The following is a 25,348-nucleotide window of genomic DNA, read 5'->3' as shown; positions in this document are numbered from 1 at the left end:
ACTGAGGCAAAAAAGTTGTTGAGTACCTCAGTCTTCTCCTCTTCTGTTGTTACCAGTTTGCCAGTCTTGCTCATTGGGGGGTACCCTTTCTTTGACCTTCCTTTTCTGGCTGACATACCTGTAGAAGCCCTTCTTACTATTCTTTGCGTCCCTTGCCAAGTTTAGCTCCAGCTATGCCTTGGCCTTCCTGACCCTGTCCCTACACAACTGGGCAATGTCCCTATACTCGTCCCAGGATCCCTGTCCCTGCTTCCACTGCCTGTGCATTTCCTTCTTGCCCTTTAGTTCAGCCAGCAGGTCTCGAGTCAGCCATGCCCATCTCTTGCCTTCCTTTCCCGATTTCTTACACTTGGGGATTGAGAGCTCTCATGCTCCATGGAAAGTGGCCGTAAAGATCTGCCAGCTCTGTTCTGCTCCCTTGTCCCTGAGGGCAGTTTCCCAGGGGATCCTATTGACTAACTCCTTGAACAGCTGGAATTTTGCTTTCCTAAAATTCAGGGTCTTGACTTTACTCTTTGCCTGTCCCATGTCCCTCAGGACAAACTCCACCAGTGCATTATATTATAGAAGATCATACAAATTGATCAAAATGGAAATACCTAGCTTTTTATAATTTTGTATTTCATTATTTCTTTAGTAATTGTTTAATAGAACAAATGCAAGCAGACTGTAGTTTGACATTTTATATACATAAATTTTTAGATTTCCCTTGTAACTGATTAATGTTGTTTGGAACAACACAAAACTGTCTCACACAGAGCTTTCATATTTACTTAGAAATATTGCTTCTCTGAGAGACTTAGTTTGTCAATCATGGACAGCCCTTGCTTCTATGAATCAATATAGAAACATAGGGAAAATCTATCATTGATTCACTTGGGAAAGAAACATACAATATTGTCTGGTCTGGGTTAAGAATTTGGAAGAAGCTGCAGGTGTTGTAAGATAGCCTTAGTCAAATAAGTAGTATCTGAAAAAGATTACTTGAATCCCTGCTGAGATGTTCTGGATCTGTTTTCCTTCTCTGCTTTTTCATTTTTTTCATACCTATATGCTCATATGAACTACGGTTTGGTTAGTACATCTGTTTCGTATATTTATGAATATTCCAGAATTAAAGTATGCTCCAAATAAACATGTGAGCGAAGGCTAAACTCTTCAGAAGAAATGGAGAACTTCCAAATAAAAGCTCTGCACAACTGTCCTTTATATTCTTTTCTCTCTCACTTTCCATTATTCTGTGTTATTCTTGCATAGAATATAACAGATCTATATTTGTGGACAATTTCACTTTAGCATGCATTAAAGGAGTAAGATTTTCCCTCTCTGCCTTAATTCATGGGAGGGTATAACAGCAGAATTTACTTAGAGGGTCAGAATACAAATGTGCTGAATGCCAAGGAAGGCATACATTTTACAGATTTTTGAGTTAAAAACACCTAAAGAAACACCAAAATCCATAAATGCATGTTAGTTATTCCAAATTACAATTGATTTTAGTAAGATATTGTATCAATGAAAAATTGGTTGACTTTAAAAGTGGAAGGGAAGTTTTCTATCATAGTTTTATGCCCTTGCCTATGGATTTTCCTGATCATCTGTTTCTCTAAGATTTAGAAAGGATTTAAGTTTAGATGGGCCTAGTGTTGCCCATCTCCTGTGTATGCAGAAGAGAAGGATTTTTTTAGATGAAACAGGATTGGGAACTGTAATGGAAGGTTTTAATGTTGGAAAAAAAATCTGTAAAATAGCTAAGGCTAGAAAGATGAAAAGATGTGCATCATCATTCAGAACTGGTGAAGCTGAGCACAGTGATCTTGAGAGAAACTGTGTACATTAGTTGTGGAAGTTAAGATTTGGCCAAGGGTGAGTGTATCAGATCATGTAAATGTGTTGTCTGGTGAAACTGGCTTGGACAGCTCTTACTGCAGTGTCCGTTGCAGGTTCTTCAGCTCTTCTTACTAATGCTGGAACTAATAAGCTATTTCCCTGTCCTTTTGTAAGGATCCTTGTTTGTATTTTTCAGTTCCTTACATGTCAGTCTTAATCTTTCCTCTGCTTTCTCTGTACATTCCTACTGATTGTCTTTATGGCCTTTGCATATCTCTGCATCTCTGGATACCCTCATGTGTCTCCTATGACTGGAATATGTCTCTTACTATACAGCATCTATCTTTACATTTCTCTTTAAGCAGGAAGAAACACCCCCACTTTTTATCTGAACTTTGAGCACTGCTGCCGTGTGGAATGCTGCCTGTGCCTGCTCTTAGGTTTGACCTCTAATTGCATTTTCTGAAGTTAAAATATAGCTAGAGCTTTGTGTACATTGAAGTGAGCTGACTGAATTCTGTATTAAGATTCCAAGTTACTGGGACTTGGTTGGGAAGAACCAGAAATCTGCAGCAGTAATTTCACTTATATTTTAATATTTTAGAGTAAATAGCTTTAAGCAACTACATATAAAAACAAATAATGCAGCAACTGCACTGCATGTTTTTCATTATTAACTTCTTGTATTATATATGATCTACGTGTTTAGGCTATGCAAAAGATTATTACTGGTCAGTGCAGAGAACTGCATGTATTGGAGCACTCCACTACTTCTGATATCTTGCAAGAAGATATTTTATCAAATGAACAATGAAATAGTTAGAATATGTTGACACATGATACGCAAAACTTAGTGTCAGTTTTAATAGCTAAATCTCTTTAAGTCCGCTTTCTGTTTGCAGTGCAGCATTGTAACACATTTTGCAATCACATAAGCATTTGTAACAAGCGGATCTTAAGAATAGCATCCCATGCATGCTTTTCTGTCAAGTCAGAATTTTTTCAATAGTATTCTTCCATTACTGTTTGCCTGGGGTTAAAAAAAAAAAGTGGCTTCCATCACTTTTCTCATGAAAGTTGTACATAGTTGCAGTTGAGACTGCAAATTACATGAATTCATACCTCCCTACTTGAATGTATCACACATTACACTGCCATCAAGCTGTATTCCAGTGATTTCAATGGATTGAAAAAACAAAGCCTTTGTTTAAAACCGTTTAATAATTACATTTTACTGACCACAATTGTTTCACATTGACTAGGAGTTATAAACTACTGCTGGCCAACAGTTACAGTTCATTAGAAAGTCAAAGGTAGCAGAAAGAATGCAAATGCAAAAAAAAAAAAAAATTGAAAGAAAAAATGCATGCCTCGGGAGGAAGAATAGCTGTGTAGACAGTGATGCTGATGAGTGGAACTAAGGTTAGGGGCTTTTTCTGCCCACACGTGCCTCCCTTCACAGGCAATTGCCCCTGAGGTCTCCCATCTGTGTTCAGGGACTGCATGTGGCTTCCTGTGATTCTCTTCAAGTGACCTTGGGTAGCTTGAACGTTTTTAATAGTTACAGTGGTTTTGGTTTATTAATCGAGATAATTTTGATGGAACTGTGTTAAGAGTAAGCACGTGTGCAATTATACCAGCCTTTTTTAGGGACTGTTGACCTCTTCTGTGATCTGAGAGCTTTTAGTTAGCTTAACATTTTAAATTAGTTTAGTCAGAGCCAAAAAAGCACATCTTGCTGCAGCCTAAGGCAAATGAGGAGTGAGGCTTTGGGAAAGCATGGACCTGAGGACCTTGACTAATTTAATGGGTCACTTACTCTGTAATCCTGAGAGAGACTGGAAGTTGGATTTTTGAAGAATTAGTAACTCCTTTGCCAAAGTGGGTGTAGGTGGAAGATGGGACTTCTGGACTCGCATATATGGGTCAGGTAGTGGTTACTGAGGAGAGCAGAAGTCCTTATAAGGAAGGTAAAACTGCAGCTGTAATTGTGGAAACTGGGGGAGCTCATTACACAGGATGCCACCATTCCCTCTTGTCTCACCCTTGCTTATGGTGACCCTGCCCATTTGACTGAAACAGTAGGTCTTTGCTAATACAAGTTTGGACTGAGTAGGCTGAGGGAGGATTGGTCAATAATATGAACGAAGTGATAAATTCTGACTGTTGGTGGCATCAGGGATGACAAGCAATAGTGGCCAGACTCCTTTTGCAAGCACAGGTTGAACCATAAAGTGAATGTGCTTTATGACTTTCGTATCACTACATTAGATAAGGAATTTGCAGAGGAAAAAAAGGCAAAATGTCTTCTGAAAATGAACGGATTAACTTATTTCTGAAGTATGAGTGTATTGGGAAACACTTGGCCATCCAGGGCTAAAGCTCTGTTTATAGTGAAATACTGTCTTTGAGCAGAGGAATCTGTTAGTGCATTATGGATTTTTCTGCTTTCCCAGTGTCAGGAATGGAACAGAAAACCAGTTAACCTGTAAAGCATACAGTTTCCAGGATAAACTTTCTAAGGAATGATCATTAGGCACAAAACCATCAAAACCAAAATGCCCACCAAGAGCAAAATATGCAAACATACTATGCCTTTGAAGTCTACAGTTGTTTCTGTTGTGCATATGAACAGTTCCCCTTTGAAATTACTAAGTTATATATGTGTATTTGAGGACTGAATGTGGTCTGTAAAGGTAGGTAGTTGCCAAGAGGAGAGATTTCACAACTTCAGGATTTAGGAAATATGATAAAAAGTGGCAGAAAGTTCACGGATGATGGTGTTGGAGAAAGGTTGGATCTCGCCAAGAGGAAATTGCTGAACTACCATGGTGTCTTGCAGGCGTATTGCAGAGATTCAAGCATGGGAGCAGTTAGAAGAGGGCATATTTTGTCATGTAGCTGGGAAAAAAAAAAAAACACAAAGTTGGAATAAAACAAACATTTTTAAATTAAAAATTAAGTGCTCCTTCGTGTCACTCACTTGAATGTAGCATTGATGTGATAAAATTGAGGAGGAGAATATCAGGCATACTGTAAACACTAGGGTTTTTTCTGTTTATTTGGAGAAAATACGTTCAGTTTTATCCAGCTTAACATCCTTTTTCTTAGATTCAGCAGTGTGTTATTCAGCCATTGTTACCTGTGACCCAGCAAAGATGTTAAAGCAATAAATAACAAGCAAAAAATTACTCCAAAATACTCATTCAGCAAGTATGTTCTCTGCCATTTCCCCACCTGGAAAACAATCCATTGCTGAAAAACAGATTTATGAAAACTGGTTAAAAGTGCGGCTTAGGTCATTAAAGGGAAAGAAAATTATTTATGTAAACTTCCATTTCTCTTCATTACCTGTGTTTCTGTGTCACCACATTACCTTATCAAATAATCCCTTTCCTCCCCTGTAAGCTTGATTGCATTTAGCAAAAGCTGAGGTAGCTGTTGGGAGGGGCTTGGTCATTGCTGAATGTACCTATACAAGACTGATGCATTTTCCACCTTGTCCATGCATGCTGAATAAACTTGGCTGTTTCATTTCATTGTCATCTCTAGGAGAATGAAACAGCCTACAGGAGATGGGATAGTTGCAACAGATCACAAAGCAATTAACTTTTTTTGTCTTCCCTGAAGTTTAAGACTAGTGTTATTTTCTTTACTCTTTTATTGATGTATTTGGTTTAGAGAATTGTCAGTTGGAATTTCAGGTTTTGTAGTTTATGTGCTTGGTGTGAGAGTTAGCTGAGGGACAGATACTTCTTACTAAGGTGCATGCTGCGCTTTTTTTTTTTTTTCCCAAACGTCCGGTGTGGTAAGTAATAACTAAAGAGTTTTGTTCATTTTTATGTCTTTATGCCAGCAGACGTGTGTTTCTTTCTGCTAGTGAATTGAGCTAATATATTCTGGGTATAGCTAGGGCCCCAAGTGATTAAAAACTCAAGTCAGTCCTCTCAAACAAAAGTGATGTGAAAAACAGAAGTAAATCTGTCCAATTGCCGGAATCAAGTCATAGTTTGCACTGTGTAAAAGCCAATGCATGTGCCTACACTTAAGAAGAAAAAAAGACATCTGGCTTATAGCGGGTGAAATATAAAAGTCGTAGACGCACAGGAGGAGTTGGGTTACTGCTGGATGACCAACGGTCAGCTGAAATGCTGCTGACACTGAGTGGTGGCCCTGCCACTACTGCTGTTAGAAGCAGACTTCCTAATTCCCTGCATTGAGGTTTCTGCTGTCCCTGACCTGGTTGGAGCCTTTTGACATGGGGCAGCTTTCCCTGGCTGCAGGCGGTATTGTTGGAAGGTGCCCATCTGCACCGCCTTCCTGTGCGCAGGCTCAGCTGGACCATGCACAGCCCTCTTCTTCCTCCTCAGCCTTTCTTCCGAAACCTTTCCCAGCTGTATCCTGATGTGCTAAACCGCTTAAATTAGCTCCAGATTGCTCTGTTTATTGTGTGCCACAGAAGAGACAGAAGGCAACCAGAGCAGTCCCCCCTCAAGTAAACACCAAGGAAAGGGGCGGGGGGGGGGGTACAGGATATTAGGATGGAAAATGTGGGTTCTGGGCACAACCCTGAGGCTTTAATGCCAGTACATTAGATCATTTGTCTCTGCTGTTTGCATGTAATTCTAAGTTTTGGCAGCTTCATATCCCTAGAAGTGGTTTTTGGTTTGGTTTTTTTCTTTTTTTTTTTTTAAAGGGGAAAAAAAGGTGTTAGGACAAAGTAGTCATTTTGTCCCTCTCCCTCAAAAGACGAAACTGGAGAAAAGTGAAGTAATGATCCCCTAAGGCTGGCAGCCTTCCCTGCAGCCCATGCACACCTTAACACTTCTGCTGCATCTGAAGTCAGAAGCATCTTTTCTTCTACATTACTGTGATCAGCGATAGATGTAAAACTAGTTTTCTGCCTGCTCCTGTCCTCGTAGTCAGAATTGTATCCTCTTTTCTTACCTTACAGCTGCAGCCTAAAGTACAAAACCAGCAGGCCTGAGGTCAGGTATTTTCCATACATCTGGGAGTATGGATGCGTTAGTTTTGGCTGATAGCTGCTTATACACGTAAGCACAATAACAGTGGCCTGACTTCCTGCTTTTTTTCCTCCAAAAGCTGCTATAAATATGCCTTCTAATTAGATCCATAATGTTGTTTGGATAACGACACTAGGTTTGTTCTAAGAGAGTCATGCTGCTTCCAGAAGCAGAGGAAGAAACCCAAATGTGTTCAAAATAAACTTCCGAATGCTTTTACTGAATACAAACACCTAGATGTTGCCAGCTATTGGACAGTCTCTGCACTTCGAAAATTTAATGCTTGAAATTCAGTGCTTCCCAGCATACTTGTGGTCATTTGTCAGTCCTGCCCAGTCCTCCTTTTATTGAGTGTCTGTCTACCATATGGACATATCTCCTCTGTTTGGTAGGGAGAGAGAGGGAATGCAGTTGGAAACTAAACATTCTTCTGAGTTACATTCACAACACTTATTTATTTTAAATGGAAAGGGGAGCATATAGGAGGGACTCTGTTGTTCTTTTTAGCAAAGAAAAACCACCTTACTTCCACTCTCATCTTCATAAAGCAATTAATCTATTAATCAGAAGCAAGAAACTGGAATAAGTACCAGGAATTATTATTGACCATATTTCCCCTTCAAACATTTTATGCACATATTTCGTGCTAGATTACATGCAGTTGATGGCTTTAGTATGTTGGCAGCCTTTAGTTTCAGGAGTAGCAGGAGCTTAAAAGGTTCCTTTTTCTCATTATTTTGAAGATGATTTAATTTGATAACGTATTGAAATGCCCAAATCTGCATTATAAAATAAATCAGAGTTGGGTTTTTTTTCTGGTCTGTACTCACTTTAAAAATACCATGTGGCTTTAGACAAGCCTTTCAAACAGAGCTTGGCATGGTTTATGTATGAGACAGATGTGTGCTAGATCAGCTTACTGCAGGGGCCCATGAGGAGAAATTAAAGGGTATGGGAGTTTTCTCTTGCAGTGTCAGAGAAATTCATCAATTCAAAAAAGTAGGAGCTTAAGCACAGGTGGAAAACAGAAAAAAAAAGCTGGAGCATGCCCATGTTGGATTTGAAAAGTACTGTAGATACAGTAAGAGTATTTGGCAAGTATTTTGTAACTGTTTTCAGGGAAAAAGGAGACCTAGGTGTTTGTAGCCAGGAGCCAGAAATGTTAGGCTTGATCTTTACAGACTCTAATGGTTGGTTAAAGTTATTAAGCACCAGTACATGATAAACGATTAATGAATTGAGTTGTGATATCTAATTGTATTTATATGATACTAGATGCTTAAAGTTAAGTTTTCTTCTTTGTGCTTGCAGATGTATTACTTCAAATGCTTTCTTTGTGCTGTGTTCTGAACAGGATAAAAAAAGTGGTTGCATATTCAAAGACTTTCTTGGCACACAGCACTTGATCTTTCTCTTTTTTTTTTTTTTTTTTTTAACTGATTCCTAATTGAATACTTCCTTTAAATGTTGGTTGGTTACTTCTTGCTCTGTGGATATGAGTTGTATACATACAGATCTGTTAAACTTTTGGATGGCTATTTTAAAAAATGAACCTAGGTATCTAAAAGAAGTTACATGTTTAAATTTATTAACCTTGCTATCATAAAATATTTTGCGTGTTGATTATTTTTTTGTGATACCAAGCAGTTTTGGTCTTTTGTTACTTATTGCTAAAATTTATTTATCCAGAATTTGTTGTGCTGTGAGACATACAATGCAAAACAGTCCAGAAATACTTATCCTATTGGATTGTTGTGCTGAAAGAGGTGGGGTTTTATATTTTCTGTTAAGATTGGTATTTTTCTTATAGGAGATAATTAATTACTGCTGTGTTTTCCAGAGAGATTGTTATAAGTATTTTCCATATTCTTGGATCACTGTTTGTTCTATAGATGCCAAAAACAGTTGTTAAACTTGCCATGATAATTAGGATTACTAGGACACATACTTAGGATGACAATTTTGCCATTGTAACCAATGTTGTATAATAAGTATCACAAACTTAAACTCTCTGGTTTTATCATCTTATGAGAATGGAAGGTTTAGAATAAATAGAATTTAAGGTCAGTTTATGTAAACCCTGCATATTTTTATGAGGTATTCTCACTGTCTAACACAATTTGCACGGTAAATGTAGTCAGCAAGGGTGATTTTTTCTTTCCTTTTTTTTTTTTTTTTTCGTAAGGAGACTTATGAGTAGCTCCTTACTTGAACTAAGAAAATACGAAGACTGAAAAGAAATACTGGAGTTAAAACTGGTTAATAACAACACCAAATACAGTCCTGGATGAATCTGTGGAGAAATTCCAGGAAGCCCTCTCCAAGGAGCTTGTCTAGAATAATTTGCCAGGCACGTCAACAGGGCTGCAGAGTGTAGCTCCACTGTGGTCGTAAGAAGAATGCAGCAACCTGAGTGGTCACAAAGGAGAAAGAAATAGGATGCTGTTTAAAAAAAAAAAAAAGTTACTTTTCTATAGTATAATTGAAACAAGATCTAGTCTGCTAGCAGAAAATAAGTAGCTATACAATAAGGCACACTGTTGCTTTTGAAAAAAATGCAAAATCATTTTATGTATTATTTACCATTTTTAATTTACCCACTTAAGTCCTACGTAAGAGCTGGCAAAAAAAGCATTGAGGGAAATCCTTAAAGCAAAGACCAGTTTCTGGCCTATTTGCAGAGAAAATAGCACCTCTATTCTAAAGCATTAATGTGAGGCAACATCATGAGCAGAAGTTGCTAAGCTAGTGTGTGCAGGTAGTAGAAGTTGCAGAAAGGAAGTCGCTTGGGCCACTTGTCCACAGGGTGAAGAAAGTTAGTGTGTTGGCCATACTGTGCTTAAGTGGTTTTTGGAAACTCTTCTTATAGTGTTTTTCCCACCATCCAAAAATAAAACACAAAGGTCTCTTTATAGCTTTTTAAATAAGTTTTTCATTCCACTACATAGGCAATAATGATTTTTGTGTGTACAACTGGGGGACATTAAGCTTACTTTCTTAGAAAACTGGCCTTATGGAGTAGTACAGGACTTGTTTCCATTTAATTTCTTCTCCCAACAATAACTTTTGAGCCCGTTGATCAATTTAAACTGAATTTGTCAGAGAAGTGAGCTCTGATGCGTGAAGTTTTGACAAATCTATTAATGCTATTAATATTGCCCCTGAGTTCAGTAACCACTGTGGACTTGTCTTAGCAAGGAATGTGCACAGGCGAGAGATATTTATGATCCTGGGAAGGACATTTGTCAGGGTTCATTCTTAAGTCATCACTTCTGCCTTTTTTGTTTTCTTTTGTCTAATGAGTTATAAATCCCAAACGAAGCTTTTCCCATAGTTGTGCATATCTATTGTCGATGTGGGTTATCTTCATAGTATGAAGCAGACTGTTGCTTCAGTTCCAGAGTAATTCAGTGAAAAAGTGAGTCCATCTGAACACATGAATCCATACATGCTTCATTAGTGATTGCTCTCAGAATTGTTTTATTGCTGTTTTTTATTATCCAGCTGCTCTTCAAAGAGGTTTTAGTCGTTAAAATGTTTACTAGTTACGTACATCCCACATCACTGCATATATATACTGCCCTAGTCAAAATGTTTGGCAGCTGGCAACTCTTCAGAGAAGTGTTTGGGAGAAACAGAAGGGCGTCTCTGTTTAGTTTTGTTTATTGATTCCTTAAAGAACTCCTGCAAAACGTCTTTTACAGTTTACAAATTACAGATTTAACAAATTAAACTTTCTCACGTATATGACAATGAATATTAATTACAAAAGCAGATGTCTGTGAGAAGAAAGCATTGGCCTTCATTTTAAAGGTGTATTGAAGATGCACAATCTTTGCTTTTATTTTGCTTATGTTGAAAGGTTTTTATTATATTAAATAAATTTTTAAAAAGCACCCTTCTTCTTCATTACCGTTAACAAAAACCCCACAGTAGTTTGAAAGACAGTCACCTTCTTTTTGAAAATAGATTATATTCTCTGATTTTCTGTGTGGGAAATGTGTCCTGTTTTCATCCAAAATCTTTTGGGAGGGAGGTACTATGGATTTTTGTTGTTTCAACTCACTCCATTAAAGTAACTTGATGTGAACAGCATTGTATGGACTTGGAGATGGGTGAGAAAGTGATTTGATGTAAATAGGTGTATGGGAGTGAAAGAATGTAGAAATAGTCCTGTAAGAAATGATTTTTTTCTTGAAGGCATATTTGGGTAGTTGCTGGAGTTAGAAGAAAAACATTTGATTTTTTTTGCAGTTATTTTAATCAAAACAGAAGACAGAAGTTCTTGCTTCAAAATTTTATTTTTGCTGTAGCAATGCATGGTATTTGCTGAGGATCAGCTTTACCAGCACTTTAAAAAGTATTCAAGGAGTTAGGGTACTGTGCATGACTATTTTGTAGACAAAAGTTTTTACATCTGGAGAGCTTCATATCAATCTATTTTATCAGGATGCATGTCTCACAGATACAGTCATATGGAGAAACTAACTTAAATTGTGGTGGTGTTTTGGGTTTGGAAGCACTGCATTGGTTTTGTGGGGGGTTTAGAACTACTGATTTTGTTAGTATCAGTTCCAATCAAATTACTCAGTGTGGCAATTTTTTTTTTTTTTTGAAGATCTATTCAGATCCTATCAGATTCCTACTCCTTGGATGCTGAAGAACAACACAAAAGAGATTTATGGTACTCACATGAGTCATGTAATTGGCAGAGTATGATAATATTAGAGATGAGCCTGGCTTTTGTACCTAGGGACTCTTTTGACCAATTCCTGACCCTCAGAAATATTTATTGCCCTTAAGAAACTGTTCTGTCTATGATTACGTGGTTCCCTCATATCTAACCATTGCAGGCTCCTTCCACAGTGCTTACAACTGTCAACATGCTTCCTTTTCTTTTAGGATTTTTGCTTTTTCTTCCACGGTAGCAATGACATGTCTTCCCAGGCCATTGCAGCATGTCATTGATGTTTATGGTACAATTACTACATTATACAGATTTCTCCATAGTCAACAAGGCTGATGTTAATTCAAGGGTGCAGAACTTCGATTGAAAATACCGTTTAAAGTAGCTAGGATGCTTCTGTTTCTCTCCTTTATTCTGTCATTTTGCCATTTACCCTGCATATGCCTTCTGTGCTTTTTTTTGTTGGTGGTGGTAATGCCTGCTACAAACTCTCTTTCAGCCCATTCTTGTATCAGCGAGAATGTCTCTCCCCAATGTTTTCTTTCATTATCACAAATTTCAGCTTGTAGAAGAAAATTCCATCAGAATGGAAAAAAAAAGTCTCAGTACCCCCCTCCTTAAAATTACACCGGATGGTGGGAGTGATAAAAATACTGTGAGAAAATAAAGGTAGCTAAACATCTATCAAAGCAAGACAAACCAAGCAAACAACAAAGCTCTTTAAAAATGTATGATGCTTCCATTTAAGAAAGCAAACAAAACTGAATAAATTAGCTAGGTAACGCTTATGCCAAGTACAATAACTTCTAAGTATAGCCTTATTCTTCCCCCTTTCATCCTTTCTTTAGGGACAAGAGCTGGTTTGTTTTATGATTTTTCTAATGCACATAATATGTTATGGGTACTACTGAAGTCTAAATTATATAGATGTAATTACAAAAATGATTCTTACAGATAGGAAAAATATGCTCACTATGTTTTCCAGACTACTTCATTATTATTTTTAATGAAAATCGTATTTGATGTTTGTCTCCAGGAAAGAGGTAATTGAAGTATCATGCTTGGGGGAATCTTGTGTTTTTAGCTGAAGTCGCAAGGCAGAAGCTTTACTAATAAGAAATGTTACAAACCAGGGCTTCTAGCTGTAGGTATCTTGATTCCAAAAGCTTTGCTCTGGAGATTGTCTGCTGAGATTAGGTATTAGGATGAGTCATGGAGAGAAACAGTTGCAAAAATGGATGATAAATAATTCAGGAAATATTGTTTTGAAGTGGATTTAGAATTGGATATGAAGCCAGTGTAGAACATGAAGCAACAGTGATCCTATTTGTCTCTTACCTAAGTGGATATTAAGTGTGCGTTTTAAACTACTGGGAGTTTCCATATGGACTTTGGTGTTTGTTCTATATTCGAGATACTTTGCTAAAATAGCATGAAGAGTTAGTAAGGAATAGCTTATTTGGGAGAGCATGAGAATGGCTGTACTTCCACAGGCGAAGGATCCATCTAGCCAAGCGTTCCCTGGCTATGGCAATGCCTGGTAACACGTGCCTAGGAAAGAGTATTGGGACTCTCACTGTTTGTGCCTTTCACCAAAAATTTTGTGAAAACTTTCAAATCTTCAGCAGTTTGTGGCTGAAGAAATTCCTGAGACAGAGGTGATGTCTTTTCATGTAAGAACTATCAATTATTTTTTCATCTTTAACTTCTCCCATGGCTTTCTGAACCCATGAAGCTTTTAGCATCAATTGTATACATCCACAGCAGTATCTTATGGAAAAGTTATCTGAACACACACACAGCAGGTACCCATTCTGTCTCTTGCTGTCTAGACATACCCTCGTAGGTTAGAGTGACTGGAACTCCATTTACAGTCTGGTAGTGGTTGTTCATGTCTGCCTTTCTGCCATGTCTATACCTTATGCATCAGTGGCTTCTTGTTTATTCCCTCCCCCACCTTTATTATTCAGTGGTTGGCTTAATATTTCGTCAGTACAGACTCCATTATGATCTTTCATTATTATGTAACTTGCTCCTCTGTAACAAATTGTTGATATTTGAAGTCCTAGATAATATTTCAGACCATATGGAAGTAGTTATCTATGACTTTGAAAAACGGTATCACTTATGTATAAACTGCCAGTGATACAATAGCTCTGTTCTGCCTACCTAGAATGGAAACAAACTTCAGTAATCAAAACAGAAGCCATCCTTTTCCCTCCTTCAGCACTTTCTTCATAGTCAAGAAACTAAGCAGAAAGGGTCTCTTGAACATGAGTTCCTGAGGGAGGAGGAAACGGTAATGTTCTAGCAACGTGAAAATGAGAAGTCAAAATGAGTGGGATGAACCTTGTTTCATACATCGGGTTTTTTCATTCACATATCAGATAAGCTATCAAAACAAGAACTTTTGTTCTCCCCTTTTTTTAAACTTAGTGTACTATGTGTGAATGCTTATATCACACAAAGTTTTTACAGGGTATCTGTTAGATGGACTACTTGTCTCAGGGAATTTATTGGATAATGAAACTGGCACAGCGTGAATGTCTTCAACTCAATTACAGAAAGTAAAGAAAAAGTAAGTATAATACAGATTTGACTGTAACCCAGGAAATCCACACTTTTCTCTGTCTATTTTTCAAAAAGACAGTCTACTTATATAATTTCCTTGCTACTTTGTTGCCGATATTCAGGACCCCCCAAAAATCTCATGTGCTAGTATTAAACTGATAGGGACAGTAAGTAGCCTGTGATACGAAGAAGATATTTAACATACTTAAGATTTGATCCCACTGTATGTCTAAATTGTGCTCTGATGTAGGGTAGATAAGATACATTTTATTCTAAGGCCACCAAAGGTTAAAAGCTACTGAAAGCTCTGTCCCGTGAGTATCCCTGACAGGAATTCCTGTTGACAATATGAGTAGAAGGAATTGTTGAAACTGATTTTTTTTTTTTTTTTTTTTTTTTTTTTTTTTTGGTAACCAGCAACTGCTTACATTCTCAGGTCTCAGTGCTCAGTATTATTATGTGAGAAACATTGGTAGGTAGTATTAGGTTGCCTGCATTTCATATTGAAGACAATAAAACTATTTATTTATTTATTTTTATCCCAAGAGTGCTGGACACACAAGCAGCCCTACTGGCAGCTATTTGGGCCTACACTTTTCAAATCATGCTGTTTTTTCCATGTGCTTCATTTAGCTTAGGCTTCCACCTTTTAAAGTCTTCACAGAGACATGCACTAGGTTATTCCTTAGTAGAACAAAAAGGGTCTTCTGTGTGCACTAGAAAGGTGTTCACAGTGGGAGTTTACATTGATCCCTAATCAATGAAACAGAAGGAAGATAATTTTGTTGTATTGTGGTTACAGTTCTTCTGTAAGGTGTTGGATGTGTACTTTTTTCTTCCCTCAAATTCCTGGTTTTTAGTCAGAAAATACAATATAAATATATTAAATTACACTGAGTGTCAGTTCAACAACTACTATTTGAAATAATTTTAACCTCATTAAAATATAGAAAAATTATGCTTAAAAGAATTGCCACCAATGACTCTTCCAAGGTCATTACAATGGGTTTGAACAAGAACAACTCTACAGCAGTACTAAAAGTAACTTCAAAGAATCATTAATTCTGTTAACTTCAGGGATCTGGATTTTATTCTGAGTGTGGAAGCTTGGTCAGAGACAGTTAAAAAAGAGTTTCATGAGCTATCTCTAATTGATGTAAATATTTCTAAGTTACTGTAGTCACATTTCAACCTTTTCTGTAACCATCTTATATGTTGTTCTTGCCAAACACAATAAATTCAGTATATTTTCAAATCACTTCAACTATTTTAACTAGCTTCAACTCATTTTGTAAGGGTTCTCTCCTCCTGCCTGAGAAACTGTCTGCTTTGTGTGACATTACAAATCAGTGTGGCTGGCTAGAAATCTAGGAAAAAAATGGTTCTAAACTAGGAGTATGGGTATTGTCCTGACACTGGAATAACAGTTTTCTGTTTTAAGTATACCATACCGCTTTGGAAAACAGTGTATTCTCAGTACTAATGATGGCATTGATAGCAACTCTTCTTGTGGTCTATAAAGTAGTTGGAACTAAATTTTTAAGGTCTTTGATTCTGGAAGCTTTGGATGTCTATTGATATTTAGAATCAATGTCAATGTTGCTCTTAAAGTCTTTCGAAATTGTTTGCTTGTAATATGGTATCATTTCTGCCTAGCAGTTGCTTTTCATTGTAGTAATTTGTAAGACTCTGGCAAGAATTAACGTATGTTTGTTACGTGCTCTGAACATGCAACATGTTGTATGAACACTTAACAGTGCTATGCAAGTACTTGCATGACATGCCTATACTGTGAAAATATTTTTTCAAATGGATGAATAACTATTGTGGGGAGGATTGTTCTGTTTCTTTCATACCAATAATTCCTTTTAATTACATGTTTTCCAGATAATGGAGGACAGACTTTGGCAGGTGGGAATAACTGGCCACTGAGAGGAAGAAAATGGACCCTCTGGGAAGGAGGAGTGAGAGGAGTAGGCTTTGTTGCAAGTCCTTTGCTGAAACAAAAAGGTGTAGAGAGTCATGCACTCATCCATATCTCTGACTGGCTGCCAACACTGGTGCACCTAGCTGGAGGACATACTAATGGCACTAAGCCTTTGGATGGCTTTGATGTTTGGAAAGCTATCAGGTAAATTGCATGTCAAATCACAGAGTCAGCATTGTGGTATGAGAAGGATTTAATCAGCCCAGAAAACAGAGCTGGAACAGGAGGGGGGAAATATTACATGTTCCTTTCCCTAAATAAAGGGAATGTATAAGTGCTTTACTATCCATGAGAGAATTATCCAAATTAATCCTGGTCACAAATGCAAAACCTCCATATAGCTTTAACTTCGTACATTGAATTTATCAGTGTGGACACAAAAATGCACAAGCATGGTATACTTTTTCAAGAACGCTCTGTGATCCAGAAGCACGTTAACTGAATTTGCGCAGCATGAAGTACAAGTTAGTAAACTTTATGGACCCGGCCTTGCTCTCTACAGAGCCCAGTTGGGTGTCTCTGCAGTGTGCATCTCGAATTGGACATGTGGGAAATCTATGTAGACATTAAACTCACTGAGCATGGATTCCACTTTGATGGTTTGTTAGCTCAGTCCAGGACCTGTCAGGCTGGCTCAAAGTGTAACCATTTGAGTAGGTCCGTATCGTGCTGACCAGTGTCTCAAAAAGCCGGTGAGGTTGAGTACAAAAATAGACCTGACTTTGTTTCTGAGAGGTTATGATGTTGTTTGTGCCTGATTTAAGCAAGCTGGAGCACTCAGGAGCACAGTGCAGACATGCTTAGATGGCTGGAAAAAAGAGGCAGCTTAGCTCCAGTTGGGTTGACACTGAGACCAAGCTAATGACTTTTGGTGGGCTCTCTCTCACTCCATGTGCCTCTCATGCTGTCTGGATTAACTGGGATATCCCAGACCCCCCCATTAGTTCAGATAATGGAGAGTCTTCTGTGCATTAAAAAATAAGTTAAATCCCATACAGTTTTCCTCTGGAAAAGAATAATAAAAATGATATCACAAATGCGGGATATTGGGGGCTCTGGGCACATCTGAATATGTGCTTATTACTGGAGCATTGGGCTCAGCAGAGTAAGTAGAGTAGAATGTAAAAGAATAAATGAAATAGGCATTAACTGGTAAAGGTGATATTTTCAGTGGAACAAACTATCAAAAGAAACTCTGGTGTTGCTCCTCTGCGATATCTTCAGTCAAGACACAGTCAGTCCTTCATCTTTCAAAGCTTTTCTTTTATTCTAATGTTCTTTTATTCTACTAAAATGGATTACAATGTCTTTAAAACCTGAATTTCTGCAGAATTTTAAACTTCTGTGACTAACCCTTAGTTTTGCAAAAATTGCATGGTGACTTTTGTTTAAATTCCTTTGTTTATTCGTCTTTTGTGCTGCATGTAATGTATTCATTGATGGGGCTAAATCCTATTGTCTATGTTCTTTGAAGTTATATTTATTTTAGTAGGTCTTTGAATATTGTTTTAGGTCATTTAGGACGGAAATTTTAATACTGCTAAAAGAGAACAAAAAGACTAGCATTTCTATTTCCTACATGCCATTCATTTGAGAATTAGTGTTTTGGTTTTTTTGATAGTCTTTGTTCTGTTTTAATAGCAGTCAGACAACATAATATTATGTCTATTATAACCTTTTGTCCCCTTCTCACTGTTCCCACCCCAGCTTGCAGGAGAAATGCAGCTATATATGTAGCAATTGCTGAATTTGCTGCAATTTTCTACATAGTGCATTATGATAAACACTGATTTTTGTGTGTTTTAGCATCCTAGAATGTGAATTACAGGAGTTAGTTCCTAAACAAGCGTGAACAGGAGTGTCGTTTGGGTTAGGAATTGAGATGAGAAATTGAGAGTTAAAGCAGGCACAATTGAACCCATCTACCTGTCCCTGGTTAGCCCTATATAGACCTTGAAGTAAAAAACAAAACCCAAACCCCACCCCTCCACGCCCCCAAAACCAAACCCCATATCTTGAGTTCAGAATTGTTTTGTTTGTACCTTTAGTAGGATTACCTGTTTTGAAACAGCTAAGCTTGATTTCTTTCTTAGTGCTACCTCTGTTTCTGAGGAGCTATGGGGTAGTTTTCTGTACTAGCTGGAGTTTGTGGAGAGCTCATGGCCTTGTGCCCAGGTGTACTGCATGGCTCTTTTCCAAGTGAAAGAAGATAAGGATGTGAATTGAGGCCAGGGACCATTAACTGCCAGGAAGGAATAGAGACTCCTGTCCAGCCAGAGAAGTAAAATGCTTTAAATGCCAGTGTTACTGTGGGAAGACTTAGCATCAGCAAGATCCTGGGGTACTCCTAAACCATAGACTTTTCTTCCAGCTACCAGCAGAATTCCTGCCACCTTCAGGTTTAGTTTCAACCAGGTATTCTTTGTCATGGACTGATCTTTTCGGATCAGGTTACTTCAGGAGGAAAATTATATGTGGGGAAGAATAGGTACAGCTGTGCATCCCCTGCACACTACTGGCACTTCAGTCTTAATCTCTTTGTGGAGGGGCTGAATTCAATGTTTACTAGGACTGCTAGGGAATAGATGACCTCCACTATTTTTAGTTGTGCCAACTGGAGGGCCTCTGTCTGGAGAGGAAAAAAGTCAGTTTTTGTGAAATGATAGGCTGCTCTTTGGCTGACCTTGCAGCCAAAATGTCAAATTTCACATGATTTTCCCATGTAATAAGGAGAAATGAGTGTATTAAATTTCATGATCATAACTCAAAAGGTCACTTGAATATTGGATAGCAAACAATGAAGGCACAGTGCCCTTTTGGTGACATCTGATGGAAAAGTTCAAATATGTTGCTTTTCTTGGACCAGATGGCTCATAATGAGCGAAATTATAATTTGCTAAGATTCTACCTAATTTGAAAAAGGGAAATTAATAGCCAATCACTGTGTTACACCTGTATTTTTTTTTCAGTCCAGTCTAATACAAATAGCTGCATGTGCTTCCTGTGATTTTTTTTTTTTTTTTTTTTTGGTGGACTTTAATCCTGAGCCTACTGTTTCACATGTCTGTAATCAAAAGGAAAAAGGTTATAAATTTGGAACCTTGATTTAGACATTCAAAAGAATATATGGGCAATGCAGATACTCTCAGAAGTTACAAAAATATTGGATCCATTCCAGTATCTGCCTATAAGTGATCAGTATTTAAAGGACGTGTTCTTAATATGATATTGATTTAATAAATATAAATATTATAATACTGAAAATAACTACATATAAATATATAATTTTAAATATAGATAATGATATAAATAATATAGAAATTAGATATAAATTTTGAAATTGTAAGTATAAATTCTAAAATCCTAGACCAATATGAACTTTCTGTCATGATTTTAAGATGATTGGCAGTCCAAATTTGGAATTGCATTAACATAAGTTCTCGGAGTAAATAGAAGTGCTGAAAACCACACGTGTATCCACCTGTTCATTTCATGTCTCTTCTACTTAATTTTGACTTGAATAACCAGAATAGAGTTAATGGTCAGGAGCAAATGGCATGAAAAGCTAAAGTTCAGGACCACGTGTTTCCTGTGGACAAAAGTATCTTCTTTGTCATTTTTTTTAGCTAGCTATACTTTAAGTTTCTTTCATACAATGCATGAAACCGAGGAAACACAATGTTCCTTGTTCTCATTGTTTGAACTTCTTCAGTAAAAGTTTGCATGCTACTTAAAAGCTCTTTGACAGGGACTTCGAACTCAAAAGCTTGTTTGCTCTTTCCAAATTGATCTGCTGACCTACTAGTGTGGGAGATCCTGTTGGAACACTGTCTCAATGAGAGACCTAATGGAAGAGGAATGTGATTTTATTTAAAATAGACGACTGAAGTAAAGCAGGTTTTACTTGCACTCTCACAGTCTGACACTCTCACTCACCAAAAGGTGTGTGTCTAAGAAGTCTGCCCAGCAGCCAGGCACCAGGGCAGGGCTTCTCAAGCCATCCATCGGGCAGCCAGGCACCATGATGCTTGTGACCAGATGTTAGGCCCAAGATTGTGTTGTGATGGTGCAGAGGTCCAGGGACACCAGCTATGAAGTCCTTCTGACATCCTCTGTGTTCTTCTTAGGTTGGTAACCATGCACAGGTTCTGGTTATGCCTTTTTTGTACCCTTTTGGTGCTGCTTTTCTGTCCTGTCCCACCTCTGTGAGTCACCAGGTGCCCTCACTGTTTTGTCCCAGATGTCCCTGACCTGTGAAACTGGCCAAGACGTGTTGGGGTCTTGCTGACCTGCTAACCTGCACGTTGTTAACCCAGGCCATTAAAAGAGCCCTTTCCCTGCTCTGTGTTCGTGCTGTTGTCTCCACACGCAGACCTTCCCAGTCTTTCTCTGTTCATACCAATCTTGGCCTTTCTGGTAGTTTTCTACAGTAGGCTGCCAAAAAAACTTTTGCATGCAAAATTTTGTTGCAGCGTATCTTTAAACCAATAGTTCCTAAACCTTATTTTCCTCCAGTACCTTTGGAATGAAATTTAACTTTCCCTTTAGTGTCTCTAACTTCTTTTTGAAAATAACTTGGGATAGTATCACTGTACCAACCCATTTTTGGATATCCATCAGACGGTTCCAATCTCAGCTATAAACCTTCTACATAAATCATAGTAGATTGCACTTTTCTAATACCTCAGATTACCAGGGGTAACACAACAGTATAGCTGGAACCTCTAAAACCATGTACATATTAGAAATTATTTCTGAAAACACAATGATAGTATCACTAATATGTTTTACAAAAACAGTAATTGAGAATACCAAGAACAACTGATAACAAAACAATACTAAAATGCAACTAGTCAAGGAATCTAAACTGTACTGCAAGTATCTGAAAAGCCACTTGCATTTCTAAAAAACATCTGTTCTCCAGATGCTTGCTACTCTATTGAAATGAAGACACTAGGCAAAATAATTTTCCCTATGTAGAAACTTGCACTGGTTCATACATTGTTTTGATATATTTTGGTTTTCAGTACTGAATATCTAGTATGCCTATGCTTAGAAAAAGGAGTTTATTTTGCATTAGCAGAAAAATGGAAGACCAAATGATAGAGCACATGAAGCAGTATGGTAGGCACTGAGAGATTCAGGATAAAATGCAGTCAAAATAAGTAGTATTTCTTCAAAGCTTGTTAGCAAGCATAGGCTTTCCAGTTTTACTCATACATTTTGCAGGGCAAGTTTCAGTTTTGTATTTTTGTAATGTTGGAAATATCAGAATTGATTGGATGAAGTAAATGAAGCAAGATGAGTTTGAATTCTTGTGGACCAAATGGTTACATTCATTTTAGGAGTTAAACACCTGTTTGAAAAAAAATTTCATTGTTGTGGTATAAATTAATGCTGAAGAAAGAGCAATGTAAAGCTGAGAGTAATGTTTATTTCCAGCATATCTGAAATATAATTACTCTAAGAAAGCATGTACAGATATGACCCAGAGAAATATAATATATGGCAAGGTTATAAAGGCCCAGATTTTTCTGAGTGACACTGAGGATGTTTTTGAGCAAGATAAACATATTTGCCCTGAAAAACCTTGGATTGCTTCCCAAGGACACCTTCTGCCTATTTAACAACAACAACAACAAAAGTGAAAGATCATATGTGGATATTTGTTCACGTTCACTAAGGAGTAATAGATCTTTATGTTTTAAAAACTTGGCAAAGCAGAAGATAGACTAACATTCTCAGCATAAACTAGCTGATTCTCATACCAACTTTGAAGTTAGTCCATATGCTTTCATTAAGATGCTCTTAGATAGAGGACTTTTTTGGAAAACAATACCTTTTAACTGCTTAATTAAATAGTCAGTCAGACAAGGTAGAATAATAGCTAGACAAAAGAAAAAATTCCTTATTTTTAGGGAGAGGAGCAATGTATTGAATATTGGAGTCTAAAAATAAATATTCTAAAATAGAGCATTGTAAGATATGGTTACACTGGAAGCTACTAAAATATGAAGGCAGGATTCCCTAGAGTATCTTACTGCTTTCTTATTCTAGCTCTGTTGCCTAGACCGTATTCCTGATGCAAAATATGAATCTGTTGTTCAGGATGTGTCTTTTGAGGGGACTACGGTCAGCATGGAGCTCCATAAATGGGAAGGAGGACAGATTTAGGCACAGGGAAAGGGAGCTCTGCTACAAGCATAAATTCTCTACTTCTTGTCCCCAGGACTTTGTTTCTGTTTTCCTGGTGTCCTTCTCTGTCAGCCAGCCACTTTCTTCAATGTACAATGCCATCTTCTTTTCTCTGGCTATTGGTTTGTGAATAATGCATGCTGGTTATAAACCTCCATGTTGTGTGCAACACAACTACTGGAATAACACCCAAACTGAACAAACAGTTCAATACCAGTTAATAGTGCTACAGAGCTTACTGCAGTAATGCCATAAGCTTCAGGGAGTGTATCTCATGATGATGTATAAATCACATTTCCAAGTTACTAATACCAATATTCTATCCCAGCAAAAAGTGGATTCAATAAAAATGACAACTGCAGCATGAAAAACTTAAATTCCTGCAGGTTTAATCTTTATTGTTTGTGTTCTACCAGCTGTGCAATAACATTCATAGCCATGTTTAGTGGACAGTGTCCACCCTCCAGATTAAAAGCCATAAAGGAAATCACCTTTAATGACATGATAGTAATACTAGTCTGCTTGAACAGCATGAATATCCTCGGTTGTGACTTTCTACCTACTGTGGTACTGTATGAATATTGGATGTATAAACAGGAGAAGCATATGGGAGTAAGTTACTTCTTTATTCTGTATTTGACCCTGGTGGAAGGTACTAGATTACTTAGCATAACTGGTGTTTGCTTTCTTTTAAAAGGATACTGAAAAATATAGATACAGCTTAGAAACTGCAAAATAAGAATATGTCCCCAAGCAGTTACTGCAGAGTCCTTTACATGCTATAAATTAGCATCCTAGTTTAACTTGTGCTAACTGGTTCATGTTACTGTTACCTATGAACAGATGGCAAAAGGCACACTTGACCACAGCTGTAATTGGAGCACCTAGAGACAGTAAGAGTCTATTAAATCTAAGATAAAATTTGGTTAAATAAGGCCAGGCACTCCTTAGTTAAGAGTGTGACTACTATAGATATGAGGGGGTGGGGGAGGTGGGAGGGAGTTAACCTTTCACACACATTTTGAGAAAAACATTTTTGTGGCAGTTTTTATATACTGAATTACTAACATTCTACGTTCATTGTTGTACTTCCTCTGTATTAATTGCAAGGCTGTATTATCTGAACACATTTAATCTTTCATCCGATCCTCCTTGTTAATTTTGTACTTATTCAAAATATGTAGCATCTAGAAATGGTTTTAGAAATGGAATAGAACAATATTCATTTTAATTAGTTGTTACTGGAAATTTTAAATTACAGGTAAATATTGTTTAATTATATATTTTATATATTAAAATAACAGTAATTTTTGAGGCTTCCACTGACTTTTATATTACCTGTTTTTTTTATTCTTAATGTCGACTGGTTTAGGGGCCCTGGTTGAATTTTTGAGTCTCAAATGAAGCTCCTTAACAAAAAGAAAACAATTTCAGTTATTCAGAAGTTTCTAAAAAGATGTGGGTTTAGGTTCACTGTCAAATAATAAAATATTGTTGTGGCATGATGTAGCCAAGGTTCTTTCTAATTATGTCTTCCTACTCATGTTGCCATTTATAAGGAGTAAATTCCTTTTACTCAGTTTTTTAGGACTGGGATTTACTCAACTCAGAAAAATTATGGGTAAGTTCAGAGGCTTATTCCACACCATCCCTATGTAGCCAATGGCTAGAAAAAGAGGGATGATTTTTTTTTTTTTTTTCCCCACAAGAAGGTTTAGGATATCTAAATCATCCTTGTGACCTCAATTACAAATCAAATGTGGGTTTTTTGAGGGGTAGCCAGTGCCTCTAGTGTTTTTTGAGGCACCCAGCCAAAATGCTTTCAGCGCTCATTCAGGTATGCAGAGAGCATAGCACATGCGATGCCACCTTACGCTGCGAAATTTGATTTTTAAAGTTGATTATTGTAAAACCCTGCTTTGGTAGGGCCAATTCTGTACTCTGTAAACTTATGAATAATCCCAGTAAACACCAGTGAAGTCAGGGAAGACTGATGGGGTAAAAGCTGTTGCTACTAGGCTGGAAAAGAGCATTCAGATTAAAGTTGATAGCAATTAGTTTATGGTTATAAGCTCATTCTGTATTAGGATGACAAAAAACCTTAAAATAAAACATGCAGAATCCTAATGAGCTGTGGAAGGAAATTAACGTTTCCTTTTGAAATCTCTCCTAGTGAAGGAAGACCTTCCCCCAGAGTGGAACTGCTACATAACATAGACCCCATGTTTGTGGATGACTTCCCATGTGAGTATGCTACTGATTTTTTAAGACTTATTAAACATACAGTTCATCTTCTGAACACTCCTTGTTTTCCTTAAGTGAAGTATTTCCTTCTGGGTGAAACAAAATAGAGTAGGATGCCTTCTGCTTTTAAGTAAATAGCTTTAAAATACAGAAACATCACCCCCCAGGTGCTTTAAGTACTTACTGAATCACGACCAACACACGCTTCCTATTTCAGAGAGCTTTGAAGCACTGCTGAGTAATGAATGAAGTACTTTGGGACATGGAAATGTTGAGGAGCAGTCATGTGCCTGAGGTGCACAGGGAGGCACACTGCCAAAAAACCCTACCAAACCCTGTCTTCAGTGCTCCAGGTTGGCAGGTAGCTCCCAATGAAGTGCTCGCCCTAACGCATCTTGATACATCAATATAATATGACCTTGCAAATGGAAAACTTGAGTTTGCGAGAAGCTGAGAATTTCCAAGCCTTGTGATTGCTGTTGTTCCATAATCACATGGGTTGGATCTTTAACGCCATAATCACATGAATTGGAGCTTAAGTTCACCAATTCTATAGCTCTTTAAGCACCATCTGTTTTATGATTCAACATTATTAGTTTGCTAAGGACTACAGACTTTTCAAGCAGAGATTTTTTTGATACAGAACATTGGAACAGGTCCTTTCCAGTGTTTTTGTAGCATTTCTGTATTTCATTAAATAAAGAAGTAAATCCCGGCAGAGGAATAGTGCAGTGGGCACAGTGCTCTGTTGCCTGTAAGACAGATACATGTTGTGCTGTAGTAACTGGATGGGAAGGGGTAAGGTGGCCT

General features: G+C 37.5%; 1 protein-coding gene across 2 annotated transcripts in view; it reads left to right on the top strand.

Moving 5' to 3' along the window:
- Nucleotides 1-25,348, top strand: part of ARSB (arylsulfatase B) — a 67,748-nt gene that overhangs the window by 17,239 nt on the left and 25,161 nt on the right. For both annotated transcript variants that reach the window (XM_030005073.2, XM_041120958.1), the window contains exons 5-6: nucleotides 16,000-16,243; nucleotides 24,468-24,538. In XM_030005073.2, coding sequence (XP_029860933.1) covers nucleotides 16,000-16,243; nucleotides 24,468-24,538 — 315 coding nt within the window. The remainder of the gene's footprint in view (nucleotides 1-15,999; nucleotides 16,244-24,467; nucleotides 24,539-25,348) is intronic.

This window comes from Aquila chrysaetos, chromosome Z (assembly GCF_900496995.4).
Source record: "Aquila chrysaetos chrysaetos chromosome Z, bAquChr1.4, whole genome shotgun sequence".
In the NCBI taxonomy this organism is placed as follows: domain Eukaryota; kingdom Metazoa; phylum Chordata; class Aves; order Accipitriformes; family Accipitridae; genus Aquila; species Aquila chrysaetos.
This window is presented reverse-complemented; position numbering and strand designations above follow the sequence as displayed.